This window comes from Halichoerus grypus, chromosome 12 (genome assembly GCF_964656455.1).
Source record: "Halichoerus grypus chromosome 12, mHalGry1.hap1.1, whole genome shotgun sequence".
Classification (NCBI taxonomy): domain Eukaryota; kingdom Metazoa; phylum Chordata; class Mammalia; order Carnivora; family Phocidae; genus Halichoerus; species Halichoerus grypus.
Window position 1 is genome coordinate 8,603,969 of NC_135723.1, and position 17,261 is coordinate 8,621,229.

Here is a 17,261-nt window from a genome sequence, read left to right on the forward strand (position 1 = left end):
ATGTACATATATACACGTTTGTGCATATATACACATATGCACGTACATGTGCGTGCACACGCACACATTTATATACACATATGCACGTACATGTGTGCACACACATTTATATACACATATGCACGTACATGTGCACACACATGCACATTTATATACACATATGCACGTACCCGTGTGCGCACACAAAATTTATATACACATATGCACGTACGTGTGCACACACGCACACACATTTATATACACATATGCACGTACATGTGTGCGCACAATTTATATACACATGCACGTACATGTGTGCGCACACACGCACATTTATATACACATATGTACGTACATGTGTGCGCACACACGCATTTATATACACATATGCACGTACATGTGTGCACACACACGATTTATATAACATGCACGTACATGTGTGCACACACAATTTATATAACATGCACGTACATGTGTGCACACACACAAATTTATATACACATGCACGTACATGTGTGCGCACACACAAATTTATATCCACATATGCACATACATGTGTGCGCACACACGCACGCACAATTTATATACACATGCACGTACATGTGTGCACAATTTACACATATGCACGTACATGTGTGCACACATTTATATACACATGCACGTACATGTGCACACACATTTATATACACATATGCACGTACATATGCAATTTATATACACATATGCACATACATGTGTGCACACCCACAATTTATATACACATATGCACGTACATGTGTGCACACACGCATTTATATACACATATGCACGTACATGTGCGCACACACGCACACAATTTATAAAAACACGCACGTACATGTGTGCACACACATTTATATACACATATGCACGTACATGTGTACACACACATTTATATACACATATGCACGTACGTGTGTGCACACACACGCACGCACACACACACATTCTGGCTTTAAGGAGCTTAGTATCTGTAAAATGTGGCCATATGGACTCCCTATGATTATAGATCCAAGGCTATTATTTTATTTCTTTGAAAGCAACCATTCTTTTAAAACTGAAGTACTTAGCATTTAAAAAATAGGCAGAAAATCAGTTACTATCACTGAGAACAGACTGCTCTCTGCACCATGGATTCCAAAACTGAGGAACACTGCCCAACCATACCAGTTAGACTCCTGCCTACCTTATTCATGAAGAATCAGAGGACATTCATCAATGTGCTACTAACCAATTAAAAAACATTTTTATTCAAGTATAATTAACATAGTTATATTAGTTTCAGATGTAGGATATACTAATTCAATAATTCTCAGTGCTGCTAACCAATTTATTATAAACATATTAGAACTTGGGAAATAAAGTTCGGTAATTAAACACTGAATAAACAGGCTAAAAAAACTGTTGTTTTTTTCTTCCAAAGGGGAATAAACTCTCTTACTACGTTTTTTTAAAAGGGGAAAGAAGCGCCTGGGTGGCTCAGTTGGTTAAAAGGGGAAAGAAGGCCATTTTTCATGACATTCAATTATCAGTTAATTCTTCACCTAATTCAGGACTCTAATGTTTATGACAGTGTGACTAGTTTGTCTGAAGAAGTTTTAACAGCTATTTTCAAGAAGCTATTTCAGGTAGCACCTAAACTTCTACAGGAGCTCCACCTGCTTGTGTTTTGACTGCTTACGGACAAAACTCCTACCCTACCCTCAAACTGTTTCATTACCTTTACCATCCTTTACTTGCTCTTTCTTCTTCCATGATAGGAAAATGTTTATCCAAGAGAGGTGCACTCAGAAAGTGCAGTATTTCATTTTAATTTCTCCTATAAAGTAAAATATGAAGGACAGAAGGAAGGAGAGTAAGAAGGGAAGGAGGGAAAATAACCCATTATTTCCTATCAAATTTGATAAATATCTATGATGAAAAAAAGATAAGTTTGTTTATTTTGAAATTGTTTTAATTTACAAATACAAAACACCTTGGAAGACAAAAAAATGAAAGAAAAACACAAAACATATAGGCAAATTTTTACTCCATGACCTTCTCAAATCCTCACTTATTCACCAATCCCCAAGATGAAAAACTCTTCTAAAAAGGTATTCAGCCGCCACTGTAAAAGAAAGAAAAATGGTCCATTTCAGTGTATAGAACATTTTAATAACAATAATTATTTGAATTGCAATACGCTACAATTTTATGGAACTAAAATCAGTTATTTGAGAACCCCAAGAGAGCATAAAGGAGAAGAAACTGTACTTTGAAATCTTGGAACGGAAAAGATCCTTAGAGATGATGTGGCTTCTGCACAGGCTTATTTTAAAAACTCACAATCCTCTTTTGGGAAATGTGTTTAACAGTCTGAGTCCTGTTTAAGTCTTGTCTTTCTGAACAAGACGGAAAATATGAATTACATACAGGACAGTTAGTTGGTTAAGTTTTTCAATTTGATATACAATCAGCCAGTTGAAAATAAAGAATAAAACTAGCTCAACCATTCCCAACTACAATCACTAAAAAACAGGGGTTTAATCATACTAAAAACAAAAATCACCTTTTCTACAAAAGAACTTCTAAATTTCAAAAGCCTAAACATTGTAACAGTATGTGCAGATATACATTTCAGTATTGTTTAATAATTTTTCTTAAGTAGGCTCCACACCCAATATGGGGCTTGAACTCACCACCCTTGAGATCAAGGGTGGCACGCTCTACCAACTGAGCCAGCCAGGCGCCCCTAGTATTGTTTAGTAATGTTAAAAAAAGAAAAGTAATTGTATTACTAGATGAAAGTAATACGCCTGAAAGAAATACTCCTGAATATATGCTTTAATGTTAAGTATTTTTAATGTTTATGTTATTAAATTGTATTGCTGTAACTAAAATATCCACAACCATGTAAGTCCTTTAAATTATCATACTACGGCCATTACTTTTGACTGCTGTAATTGTATAGAAGAGGAAAAACTTTTATCATGAGGAAAATAAAAAGTGGTAATGCAGCCTAATGAAAGAGAAGCTTGTGATTATATTTCATTTGCTATCATCCCAAAATAACTAGAACAGTGACTTATGCTCTTTTCAAGAGGGGAAAAAAAGATCTTTTGGTTTTACAGATGTCAAAGAATACCATGAGAAGAGTAAGTTTTGGTAGCTTTTCTCACAGAATGTCTTATTTGGTCTTCATGTTAATGTAAAAACTATCTGAAGGTAGATTTTTAACTCCTTAAACTCTGAAAGAATTTTGTTACTAGAAGACAAGTTTTCTAAGTAACTAGCTGTTGAACAATCTCTGACTGGTAAGATTGGTAAAAGATATTGTGTGTTTGCCACGGAAAGAATTAAGAGAAAGGAAACCAAATACTTGTTTCAAAACCCTCTTGGGAACAATCCGACTAATCTCAATCCAAAAGGGGGCGCTAAGAGTGCCTGTCCTAAACAGTAAGGCCACAATTTAGACAATGAAATAAAAGATTTTCTAGTACAAAACTAGGATAAATAACAATGTTGGATAGATTAAAAACTCCAAAGCCTTCCCTAAGGGAATCTAGGAAAAAGGAATTTAACAAGGATAATGTTCCATTCTTAAGCGCAGAGGGATAGGGAGAGAGAATCTCCAGCAGACTCCCCAAGAGGAGCCTGACGCGGGGCTCGATCTCACAACCCTGAGATCATGACCTGAGCCAAAATCAAGAGTCAGACACTTAACCAACTGAGCCACCCAGGTGCCCTTCAATTGGTATTCTATCCTCGACATTGTCTATTTCAAAAAGTTTACTTACACAATGATGTTATTAATAGGGATATGGATCAACTTCACAAAAAAGCCAATGAATCCCATTATAGCAAATCCTATTGCTGTTGCCATGGCAATCTTCTGGAATTCTGGATTTAAAAACACAAAATTTAGATTATTTTTTGCATTGTCATTCCAAGTATAGGAGAGAAAACTAACAGTGACATAAACAAACATACTAGTGTACATTTCTCCTCATAGTAAATATATAATTTTAAATTAAACAAAACATGATATTAAGAAATAAATTGCTTGACAGATTTTTAAATTTTCGAATTTTATTGATATTTAAGTACAAAGAAATAAAGTGGCTACCCATGCTAGTGAATCCACCAACAAGCAACAAAATATTCTACCTTCTTGGGGGGAAATCGGAGGGGTAGACGAACCATGAGAGATGATGGACTCTGAGAAACAAACTGAGGGTTCTAGAGGGGAGGGGGGTGGGGGGATGGGTTAGCCTGGTGATGGATATTGAGGAGGGCACGTTCTGCATGGAGCACTGGGTGTTACGCACAAACAATGAATCATGGAACACTACATCTAAAACTAATGATGTAATGTATGGGGATTAACATAACATAAAAAAATTTAAAAAAAAAAGAAAACCATAAAATGATCACCATAAAAAAAAAAAATTCTACCTTCTTAGCAAATGAACAGAATACCAAAAAGAAATGAAACATGAATAAAATATACAGAATATGTTTTAAAAGTTGTTATACTGTTAAAAGTATTAATTATAGAAACACAGAACATGACTTTTTTTTTATAAATAGGTCTGTTGTCTTTGGTATCACAATGAAGCCAGAAATAAAGCTTGAGAGATCAAACTGGGCTGGGCACAATCTTATGTAAATGCTTCCATTTAATGTCATTTCCTCAGGGCGCTCCCCCTGCCCTCCTGACTTGGTTAGTCCTATTACGTGCTGTCCAAACTCCTACTTCTCTTCTGTAGTAATTACCACAGCTGTAATTAAAGTGATAATTGCCATTCATGACTGTCTTCCCTGAAAGATTCTAAACTACCCCAGAGCAAGGACTATTCTCTATTACATGGTTTTATGTATTATACTACATATATACTACAATGTAATATATTCTCTATTACATTCCCAGCTCCTAACTTCGGGCAGCACTCAAATGAATAAAGGTAAACAAATTCTGGTGCACCTTTTAACAGATGAATTACGATAAGTAAGAATTTAACTTCCTCGGTTGGACACAACAATACTGTTGATTTCATGTTAAGGTTCTGCTCAGGGGAGGAAGGGGAGGGGGCAGCGGCGGAGCAGGGAGGACTCCAGAAGATTTCCCAGAGTGGACATGCGGAAGATACTAAAAACTCTGAAGTCATTAACTATGACTGAGGCAAACCTAACATGGAAAATAAGACTGTGATAATATTTCACCATTTGAAAATACATAAACAGAAAAATCTGTATAGTGTAGAAAAGTGTATAAAATTTAGGAAGAAGTGACAGGATTAAAAAGCAATAAAGCAAAATTAATCACTACAAATGTTGATGGAAATAACGCATGAGTTATTAAACAGGAAGATTTTAATCAAAGAAAAGACGTAGGAAAATGCAAAGATTTAACCTTCCCCCCCATTTTAAAGCTATTACCTTTTCTATCAGGTTTAGTGCATCTTTTAACCAGCCGAATTGAGTCCTTCACAAACTGCCGACTTGGCTCAACAAACTGCATTACCTGATCCATGATGCCTGTGGAGTAAAAGGATACTCACTGGTATTCCTCATCAGAAAGTACTGCTCAGGTATCAAAATGTAAAGGAGACCAGCCATGAATTCATGTCTGAGATGAGTCAATTCCATCTCATAAAATAAAACAAAAAAAAAAATACAGATTCCAAGCCTAAACTGACATTATTTTTATACACTCCAGTGAAACATCAGATCAAAGGCAATAAAAAAATCACAGGTCTTACCTCCGTTTTTACGCTCCTAACGTAACAGGCTAAGTAATTAACCCATCCTCTCCTTACCCACTCTGCGGTCTTCTCATTGTTCCTGCTAAGGAACCAGCAACGTTGGGATCCAACAAATATTTTCTATATTTTATCTCAGACGCTCAGAAACCGGTGTCAAGTGCAGTGAGGGCCAACGACGGTGCTGCAAGAGTCTAGACTAGGGCAACGTGGATCTCAATCTGATTGTTCTGAACTATGGCCACACAACACTTTTAGGAAAGAGTCTATTTGTGTGGAATACATCTATAAAATTTTCAGAAGATTAACTAAACCAAGATCCGGATTCTGAGCAGCTCTTACCTATACTCCAAACCTTTAGTCTGCACACACCTGTTAGGAAAACACCACTTATATTTCATCACATAGGTTCTTCTGAGACCTGCATCGCCCAAGAGAGAAACATCATCCAACCCCAGCTTTGAGAGCCACTGGTTATGAAAGACTGAGGCCAATTTACTCCCTGCATCCTACTTTCTCTCTCGTGTTTAGACGAGTGGCCGGGCACATGAACACTCAATAAATTTCTGTTAAATCAATGAATGAGTCCCACTCTAAGAGCAGCTGGCGGTTCAAATCCCGGTCTATGGAATATAAGCTCTCCGAGCTCCACTTTGCTCACCTAGGGCGGGCAGGCGGTTTAAAATTCTATAAACATTCTGAGCCAAGCACGTCGGGTCTGCCTGTTTTCCTAGGAGTTCACTTAACTTAGTTCTTCAAATCCAGTGGCTAAACCTTACAGACGTCCCGAAGAAAGCTAAGGGCTATTTCTTCGGGGTGGGGGGCAGCACAAGGCACAACACTGCACTCACTTCCAGCGGAGGGGATCCGGTAACACACCATGATCTCTCGATCCAGAATCTAGACCAATCCTCCCCCTATAGCCCACAGAAAGGGTGGCAGGGCCAGGGCTGAATACAGCTCTTCCGAGACAGGACGCTACCCACAAATCCCCAGAGCCAACCCCGAGGGGGCTCCGGCGGCCGGCCGCTAACTCTTGACTAGAGCACAGAACACACCAACAGCCCCCAACACAGTACGAGCTGCACACAGAGGAGGCCGAGGGCAAACAGCCAGAGAGCCGAAGCCTGGGCCAGGACTTTAAGCGCTGAAGGACCAGAGGCCATCAGAGCCACTCTCCTTCGGGATCTCGGGAGGCCGCGGCCCTGGGACTTTGCTTCCACAGAAGGCCGTGCGAGTAGGTGTGCGGGCAGCTGGAAGCGCCGGACCTCGGTCTCAGACCCTTCTTACCGCCCGCCCAGAGCCTCCCGGCAACACCCACCGGCTCGCCCACGCCCGCCGCCGACAGTCACAAAGGGTTCATCCCCAAGCCCACCACGACACAGAGCCTCACCTGCCAGCCAACGACTCAGACGCCAGCGACACGTAGCACAAGAACGAACTGACCTAGGGCCACCGGAACCGGAAACCGGTTATCTGGCCTCTAGCCCGCCCACCCTTTCGTTCATTGGTCCTTTACGCGGAGACATCAGTGCGCAGGCGCAGCTCGAAGTACGGCTCGGACACGCATCCCGGAAGAGGTCCGCTGCGGCGCTTGGCATAAATAGAGATCAATCAGAACTCTTATTGTTGGTAGGAGTGTAAGATGGTGCGATCTTTTTGGAAAAGGTTTGGCAGTTTGTTATAAAACTAAGCACACATCACCCTATTACCTCATAATTCCAATTTTAGGCATTTACTGAAGATACATGAAAATATATCCACCTAAAGACTTGTGCAAGAATATAGCACGTTTATTTGTAATAGTCAAAAAAAAGTGAAGTGATTCAGGGGTCCATCAAAAGAAGAATAGACAGGATGATGTATAGAAATGTTGAATTACTGTATTGTATAACTAACACTAACACTGTATGTTAACTGGAATTAAAAACTTTTTAAAAAGAACATATAAACAAAAAGGTACATTTCCACAATTAAATGCTATTACACAATTGAGAGAGAAAAAAAATGTATCTATGCAACAATACTGATGAATATCAAAAACCTGGTGAGTGAAATAGGTCTCTGAGAAAGAGTGCATACTTTGCAATTCTGTTTTTAAGGAGTTCTAGGCAAGGTAGAATTAATGTATGGTGAAAACAGTGTTTGGAAGTAACGATTGAGGATAAGGAAACGGGTGAAAATATGTAACTTGACAAGAGTTAGGGTTACACAGGTGTCTTAGTTCAGGCTGCATAACAAAATACCATAGACTGGATGACTTAACCCATAAATATTTATTTCTCACAGTTCTGGAGGACAGAAGTCCCAGATTAGGGTGCCCGCATGGTTGGGTTCTTGGTAGAGGACCTCTTCCTTGTTTACAGAGGACTGTCCTCTCTTTATATCCTCACGCAGCTGAGAGAGTGCTAGTCCTTCCCCTTATATGGTACTAATCCCTTCATTGGGCTCCACCCTCATTACCTAATTACCTCCGAAAGGCCCCACCTCCATCACAGTAGTACTTCAACAAAAGAATGTGTTTGGGGAGTTCAAATGTTCAGTCCATAGTAGCAGGTGTATGCATTTCTCACAGCTCATCAAATAGTACTCTTAAGGTCTCTGCATTCTACTATATGTAAAATTTGCCTCAAAAACTAAAGCACTATAAACAGATATTGAACCCTGGTTAAACAGGAGTGAAGTATACAATTATCTGCAGTTTACTTAGGTAAAAAGGTGGATTCATGGTTTGATAGAGGAATGGATAGGTAAGTGATAAAGCAAATATAGGAAAGTGTTAATTGCAGACTCTTAGGTGTGGTGGTGTAGGTATTCACTGAACAATTTTTATGTATGAAATCTTTTGTAATATGGGGGAAAGTATAGACAGATCACTAAGTCAAGTTTTTTTTAAATTTTGGTCTGACAAATAATGATGAATATAAATTGAAAGTACATGTGATAGAAATTTTAAATTGCCCCTTAATTTAAAAATATCAGTGAAATACTAATGGTGTCATTTGAGATAAGCTGAATTAATGCTCCATTTAGATTCCTGAATCTCTGCCTGAAGGAAAAAAAAGTTAAAAACCCTGTGTAGATAGAAAAAATTTTAAAACATCACATTTAAGTAATAAAGCCTCTGGTTAGATTAATGAATATTTTACTCAGAGTTTTCATCTTTTGTTCCTTAAAGTAGGAAAATATAACCTTTAATTGCAAATGGGATATATGATATTTTTTACATTTATTTTATTTGCAAGCAAGATCTCTTTGCTTCTTTGAAGGAGAGTTAAAAATTATAGCTCTACATCTTCCTTTTATAGACTTTCAAAGTGGGTATTGAAAACATATAACTAAAGTTTTCATTGCATAATTTAAGAAGTTCTATTTTTTCTTACAAAATAATATTGTATCATATGATGTGATAGATGTATGTATGTATATATGTCTATGTTTAGGAAAAGGCTAATTTAGATTTGCTAATGTTTAAATTTTATTACCATTGACAGTTCTTACCAGTTTACATTTTCAAACTTTAAAGTTCTTTTTTTTTTTCTTAAGGTAATAAGATATTTCATAAAGGGATAGTAAAACTCTACCATATCCTGGGTTTTAGGGACGTTCCTACCTTAGAACAAATCCCTGGGAAGCTATGCTTCAGTATCCAAGTGGTGAGAACAAACCCCTGCTGGTTTGGCCCCGCATACAGAAACAAATGCTAGTTACAGAGCTCACCATTTCGATGTTGATGTCACAACAGCTATCCTTGACTTGTGTCAGCTGTGATGTTCTCTTATTTGTTTACTTGCTTCAACTAGGCTTACGTATTTTTGTTCTCTTATCTTTTAATTCTTCTGTAACATCCTGCCCCTCCTTATTCTCCCAACTCTCTATTTCCTTTTACTAGGCTTCCTTTAAATCCCTCTTCTTGGGAATTTATATTTTATTTCCCCTCTAAGATAAATAGTACTTTTATAAGGTAAGAACCACACAACAAAAAGGTGGGGAGCAGGGAAGATCTGTGAAGAACCAAGGACCCCATAGCATCTATCTTTTTGTTGTATATTACCTAATCTAAGTATCAGAAACTGGGAAGAGCTACATTTTTTTAAAGGGAGAAGGTGATGCTCAGTAAGTATAATAGACCTACAGTTGGAGTAATACAAAATCATACAAGTGTTACTAGAGCTCCAGAAAAAAATTAACGATTGCCCATACAAACAAAGAGTCTTTGGGGCAAAAATATTTTGGAGTTAAATATGATCAAGTCAAATACAGTTTTTAAAGTACTTTAAAGAAGTTATTCTGTCTTAATTCCCCATAAACACAGTAACTAGAATAGGGCAATGAAAATGATTTGAGAGTTTTAGATGGCAAATACTTAATTACCAGCAACCCTACATTGTCAGTTCTAATAAACAATTCTTGTTAGTTCTCTACAGCATTTGACACCATCAGCTACTTCCTCTTGAAACTCTCTGCTACCTTTACTTTAGGATAACCAAAAACAAAAACAAAAAGGTACTTTCCCGACCATTTCTGAGTCTGCTTCAGAGACTTTATTTCCTGCACTGGTCCTGTAAGGTCAAGATAGGCTAACTGCTCTAACACGCAAACACAACATCTGGTTTAACACCATGTTTATTTCTTGCCCATACCCCATCTAAGGTGGACACAGTCATTTAGCATCTCAGGCTCCTTAAATTGTGTAGTCCTGCCAGTTTCTAGGGCCTTGGGGTCTTCTGGAGCCTCCTTTACATCCAGCCAGGAGATCAAGGAAGAGAAAGAATGTGGAGGCTTGAGTGAGACTTCAGAGGCCTGAAAACAGCATCCATCACTTTTCCCTGAATCTCATTGACCAGAATTCACCAGTATGGCTTCACTGAACTGTAGAAGTCGCAGGAAACAGTTTCATGGTGTGCCAGAGGAGGAAGGAGACATTAGTATGACTGAATAATCAGCCAGTCTTTAGCATTTTCTTAACTATTTATGTTCCTAAGAGTTCCATTCTCAACCTGTTCTTGCATTTTAGATTTTTCAGTTGATTCTTGGGATTTTGACTACTATGAGTAGATTACTGACAAGTCTATATCTCTGATCAAGGTTTTTTTAAAAAATTAATTAATTAATTAATTTTTTAAAGTAATCTCAACACCCAACGTGTGGCTCAAACTCACAACCCCGAGAGCAAGAGTTACATGTAACTCCACCAGATCTTGTTTAATGAAAAAAACAAGGTAGAGAAAAATGTGTACAGTATGTCACAACTCATCTGAGAAATTTTAATAATATCTCCACATATATAATGTTTTTCCAAAGATTTTTAAAATATATTAATTTAGAGAAGGAGAGAGAAAGTGCTTGGGTGCGCACGAGGGGGTGGGGGAGGGACAAGCAGACTCTGCACTGACCTGAGCCAAAACCAAAAGTCAGATGCTCAACTGACTGAACCACCTAGATGCCCCTATATTTAATTTTTTTAACGAGAAGATGAACTTTGAAAATTATATGACTACCTGTAGTGTAAAGAGAATAAGGATAGAAGCGAAACCTATTTAGTTTTGATTTTGGAACTGTGAATATTTTATTTGATTACTTTTAAAGTTAATCTTTTAAGAGAAACTTTTGCAATATAGCGCAACTGTTCTAAATTATTTTGGAACAGTAATCTGTGTGATAGAAGGATAAAATGAAAAGCATAGACTTAAAGAGTTTTTAGTTATATTTTTGGTAGGATTGATGGTATTGTTTTTGAGACTTATTTGTGTATTATGGGATAAAATAAGTGAGTAACTATGTTGATGTCATTGAAAACCAGAATTTTCAGAGTTCCTGAAAGGAAAAGCAGGTAAAAGACTGGCATGGTTAAATTAAAGCCCTGTCATCTTTAGTTTGAATTGGAAGTACCATGAATTTATGGAGTATTTTATCTGAAAGAAAATAAACAAGATTACCTGGTTCTGTGCTCTAAAAAGGCCTAGAAACAGTGTTCAGCCCAGTAGCAATGAGTTCCTAGCCCCAGATTATGGCCTCTCTATACTATTTTCTAGGAAAAGAAACCAGTGCTTTGTGGAAAAATGGAAGATTCAAGGCTGAGGCAGGAAATCTACAGGATGAGTCTGGACTATTATTATCCAAGAAGGCTACTAGAGTTCTGTCAGGACTCAGGAGCTCACCTGAAGAGCTTCCTTCTGGCTAAAGATGGGACAGTAAGGATGATAAATGCAGTGTGTTGAAACGCATTGAATATGTGTAAATCCATGTGTTTATAAGTATATCAAAAAACTTTTCAGTCATGTAATTAATTTGAAAACAGGCAAATAAAGGGTAAGAATCAGGCATTTATTCTAATTTTCCTGTACCATCTGACCAAACTCATTGATAAGGGGAAACTTCTTTTTATGAAATTATTGCAGGTACTAAACAGTGGCAACAAAATGATACATAGTGAGAATATTACATGTTGTACTAACAATAGATTAATGGACCTAGCTATAGATCAGATTAACAGACATTTCCAATAAAGGACCAGATAGTAAATATTTTAGTGTTGGAGGCCATAAAGTCTCTGTTGTAGCTTTACTGTTGTAGTGAAAGCTGCCATATGAAACATGTAAAAGAATGGATGTGACTGTGTTCCAATAAAACCTTATTTACAGTAATAGATAGAAGATCAGATGGTCCACAGGCCATAGTTTTCCAACCCACAATCTAGGTACTGCTTATCAATGCCTGATAACATCACAAAAGAGAGAAGATCAGACATATACCCCTGATGTAAGAACGACATAACATCACCTATGAAATAGCTTTGACAAAAGGTAAGAATAATTAAACCTAGTCTCTCATCAAAACTATAGATGTAATGATCGATTTACAAAAAATATAGGGACTGAAGAACATGTTAAACTTCACCACCAGTACGCAGCCAGGGGAAAAAAAAATGTACATTGGGAGAAATTACAGGACAGATGGCTGTTTTCTAAAAAAAAAAAAAAAAATTGCAAGGAAAAAAGAATCTATGAATTATATATATGTGTATATATATATGTGTGTGTGTATATATGTACACATATAAAGATATATCCATTTATTTGTTTTAGAGAGAGCCAGGCAAGGGGCAGAGGGAGAGGGAGAGAGAATCCACAAGCAGACTCCTCTCTGAGCACAGAGCCCATCGTGGGGCTCGATCCCAGGACCCTGAGATCATGACCTGAGCCAAAACCAAGAGTCAGCCACTCAACCGACAGCCACCCAGGTGCCACTATGAATCAAATATATTTAAAAAGTATGACAATTAATGACATATTTATCCTGAGTCAATAAGCTGATATTTTAAACACACATGAATTATATCTATAATATTAAAATTATTGTTAATAATTTAGGAGTGATCCTGTTATTGTCCTAACTTTTAAGATAGGTGAAAGAAGAGTTGCTAGTTGGGGAGTGGGGAGGGTAGTCCATCAGTTTAGCTGTTTTATAAACTGGATTCTGCATAATACTTAAGTCTGTGGTTGTACCGTTTTTTGGTTGATCTAGTATTTTAACTCCTCATCTAGGGGCAGACAGGGAAGGTTGTCAGTAATTTCTCCCTAACTCCCTGAGTTATATAGTACTGCTACAGAGAGTGAAACATGTGCAAACATAGTGTCAAAATTACCCATGTAGTGTATATTGAGGACAAATTCCATCCACATTTTGACATAGGTTATTATCTTAATTTTCTTGGTTGTTGAGTACATCTTAAAACATGACTATATTTTGAGATATTTTTAGCAAAAATAATACATGCTAATTATTTTAAAAATTCAGACAATACAGACAAGTAAAAAAAAAAATGTTGAAAATAACCACTATCCTTCACCTGGTAAAATGCTTTATTAACAGACAAATCTCATTCCAGTTCTCTCTATGCAGATATACAGATATCTAGGTGAATAACCAGAAAATAGATATATAAAAAAATATCATATTAAAAGTATGTATAAATACTTTGAGTTTAACAAGAAAAATGAACTGAAATCAAAATGAAAATTTCTTATTTCTGAATGTAAGATAAACATTTATTTACTGCATGTGGTATTGCTCCTTAGTTATAACTCTTAGGTTATTTTTTCTTAAAAAAAATGAGAAAAACATGAAGGTTGGAGTTATTGTAAGATATATATTCTTAAAATGTTTTAATTTTAGGCCATAAAATTGGTACCTTGCTGTGATGAGAAAATTAACACCCTTCCTCCTTACTCCCCTCCCAATTTCTGTTAGTGTTTTGGAATATTCCCTAAATGAGAGATGATTCTTTTGGTGAGGCCCAGTTTAATTCATTTAAAACAATAAAGTAAAAAATTGTAAGACCCCCCACACACACTCCTGTTCACCATCATACTAGAGTCCTAGATAATGACCTAAAACAAGAAAAAGGGTGGGAGGAAGGCATATAGATTTAAGAAAAAGAAAGAAAATTATCTTTCTTCACATATGACATGATTGACTGTAGAAAACCCCAAAGAATCAAAAAAATCTGGAACTAATAAGCAGTAAGATTACAGGATACAGAATTAATATACAAAAGTCAGTTGCTTTCCTAGATACCAGCAATGAAACATTGGAAATAAAAACTACAGCATCATTTTATTAGTACCGAAAAGAGAAGGAAGAAGGGAGGGAGGCAGGTCAACATAGATATAAATTTAAAACATGTATAAGATCTATGTTAGGCAAACTATAAAATTGATGAAGGAAATCAAAGAAGGTTTAAGTAAATGGAGAGAGATTCTGTGTTCATGGATAGGAAGACGCAATATTTCAAGATGTCTATTCTTCCCAACTTGGTATTCAACACAATTCCTTTCAAGACCCCAGCAAATTATTTTGGATATCAACAAACTGATTCTAAAATTTATGGAAAAACAAAAGACTAGCCAACACGATATTGAAGAAAGATAGAAAATTGGCAGTACTAGGCTTTAAGACTTACTGTAAATCTAAAGGAATTCAGACAGTATGGTATTGGTGAAAGAATAAACAAACAGATCAATTGAACAGAACAGACAACCCAGAGATAGGCCCACACAAATATAGTCAACTGATGTTTGACAAAAGAGCAAAAGCGTATAGTGGAGTGCAGATAGTCTTTTCAACAAAACTACTAGACCAGCTGGAAATCCACATGCAAAAAGTGAAACTAGACACAGACCTTACACTTTTCACAAAAATTAATTCAAAATGGATCATAGACCTAAGCATAAAATGCAAAACTGTAAAAAGTCTAGAAGATAACGTAAGAGAAAACCCAGGTGACTTTGAGTTTGGTAATCGGGTTTTAGATACAACGTCAAAGGACAATGCATGAAAGAAAAAAATAAGTGTGACTTAATTAAGGTCAAAACTTCTGCTCTACAAAAGACACTGTTAAGAGAATGAAAAGACAAGCCACAGACTGGGAGAACATATTTGCAAAACATATCTAATAAAGGACTGTTACTCAAAATATACAAAGAACTCTGAAAACTCAGCAGTTTGAAAAAAAATAGGCAAGAGATCTGAACAGACACTTCCGCAAAGATAGACAGATGGCAAATGAGCATATGAAAAGGTTCAGTACCACATGTCATCAGGGAATTGCAAATTAAAACAATAATGAGATACTACTACTACCTGTTAGAGTGGTTAAAATCCAAAATACTGAGAACACCAAGTGCTGATAAGGATGTGGAGCAATAGAACTTTCATTCATTTCTAGTAGGAATGCAATCACTGGAAGACAGGCAGTTTCTTACAAAGCTAAACATAATCTTACAATACCATCCTGCAGTCATGCTCCTTGGAGTTGAAAACTTATGTCCACACAAAAACCTGCACGCAGATGTTTATAACAGCTTTACTTATAATTGTCAATAGTGGAGGCAACCAAGATGTCTTTCAGTAGATTAATGGATAAATGAACTGATACATCTATACAATAGAATATTATTTAGTGATAAAAGGAACTATCAAGCCATGAAAAGGCATGGAAGATGCTTAAAAGCATATTGCTAAGTGAAAGAAGCCAGTCTGAAAAAGCTGCATACTATGTGATTCCAACCATATGATATTCTGCAAAAGGCAAAACTGTAGACAGTTAAAAAATTAATGCTTGCCAGGGCATTGAGGAGCAGCAGGAAAAGGAGGAATAAGTGAAGGACAAGGCATCTTTAGTGCACTGAAACTATTCTGTATGACACTGTAACGGTGGATACCAGGAAGTATACTTTTGTCAAAACCCACGGACATGCAAAACACAAAGAGTGAACCCTCGTGTAAACTATGGACTATACCATCATTGATGGTAACAAATGTATGTTAGTATAAGATGTTAATAGGGGAAACTGCAGAGGAGGTCAGGGGAGGGTATGGTAGTTTTCTGTACTTTCTATTCAATTTTTTCTGTGAACACTACTCAAAGTCTATCAGTAAAAATTAAAAATGAATTATAAGACTCAGAGATGGAGAGAAACTAGAGTCATTCCATTGTTTTCCTTATGCTGTTTCTAAAACAAATTGAAGCAGCATTGAGACTCCTCCACTCTTTCCCTCTATCAGTTAGTCTTTGTTTTTTCTTTTGTTTTGTTCTCAAGATTCTGAGAAATTCAGCATCTCTCCTAAGACAGAGTGGACAGAGATAAGTTTGACCACATACCTAGTTATAACCAACTGACTTTTTAATTTTTTTATTATTTTTAAATTTTTATTTAAATTCAATTAGCCAACATATAGTACATCATTAGTTTCAGATGTAGAGTTCAGTAATTCATCAGTTGCATATAACACCCAGTGCTCGTCACATCACGTGCCCTCCTTAATGCCCATCGCCCAGTTACCCCATACCCGACCCACCTCCCCTCCAGTAACCCTCAGCTTATTTCCTATACTTAAGAGTCTCTCATAGTTTGGTTTGTCTCGCTCTCTGATTTCTTCCCATTCCATTTTTCCCTCCCTTCCCCTATGATCCTCTGCAGTATTCCTTATATTCCACAAATGAGTGAAACCATTCTTCCTCTGATTGACTTATTTCACTCAGCATAATACCCTCCAGTTCCATAGATGTCAATATAAATGGTAAGATTTCATCCTTTCTGATGGCTGAGTAATATTCCATTATATATATACCACATCTTCTTTATCCATTCCTCTGTCGATAGACACCTGGGCTCTTTCCATATTTTGGCTATTGTGGACATTGCTACTGTAAGTATTGGGGTAGATACAGGTGCCCCTTCAGATCACTGCATTTGTATCTTTGGGGTAAGTACCTAGTAGTGCAATTGCTGGGTCATAGGGTAGCTCTCTTATCAACTTTTTGAGGAAGCTCCATACTGTTTTCCAGAGTGACTGTACCAGCTTGCATTCCCACCAACAGTGTAAGAGGGTTCCCCTTTCTCCACATCGTCACCAACATTTGTTGTTTACTGACTTGTTAATTTTAGCCATTCTGACTGGTGTGGGGTGGTATCTCATTGTGGTTTTGATTTGTATTTCCCTGATGACAAGTGATGT

The 17,261-nt window shown here is 36.9% G+C and overlaps 1 protein-coding gene and 1 long non-coding RNA gene across 2 annotated transcripts in view; one reads left to right on the top strand and one right to left on the bottom strand.

Moving 5' to 3' along the window:
- Positions 1-1,909: 1,909 nt before the first annotated feature.
- SEC61G (SEC61 translocon subunit gamma) lies at positions 1,910-7,266 on the bottom strand. Its single transcript, XM_036101311.2, has 4 exons — positions 7,132-7,266; positions 5,416-5,514; positions 3,774-3,876; positions 1,910-2,104 (listed from the first exon to the last, which is right to left on the bottom strand). Exons 2-4 carry the CDS (start codon positions 5,507-5,509, stop codon positions 2,095-2,097), a joined length of 207 nt encoding a protein of 68 aa, XP_035957204.1. The 5' UTR covers positions 5,510-5,514; positions 7,132-7,266; the 3' UTR covers positions 1,910-2,094.
- Positions 7,267-7,276: 10 nt separating this feature from the next.
- LOC144379711 (uncharacterized) overlaps positions 7,277-17,261 on the top strand; it is a 31,875-nt gene continuing 21,890 nt past the window's right edge. The window contains exon 1 of the long non-coding RNA XR_013443053.1: positions 7,277-7,318. This is a non-coding gene — a long non-coding RNA (uncharacterized LOC144379711). The remainder of the gene's footprint in view (positions 7,319-17,261) is intronic.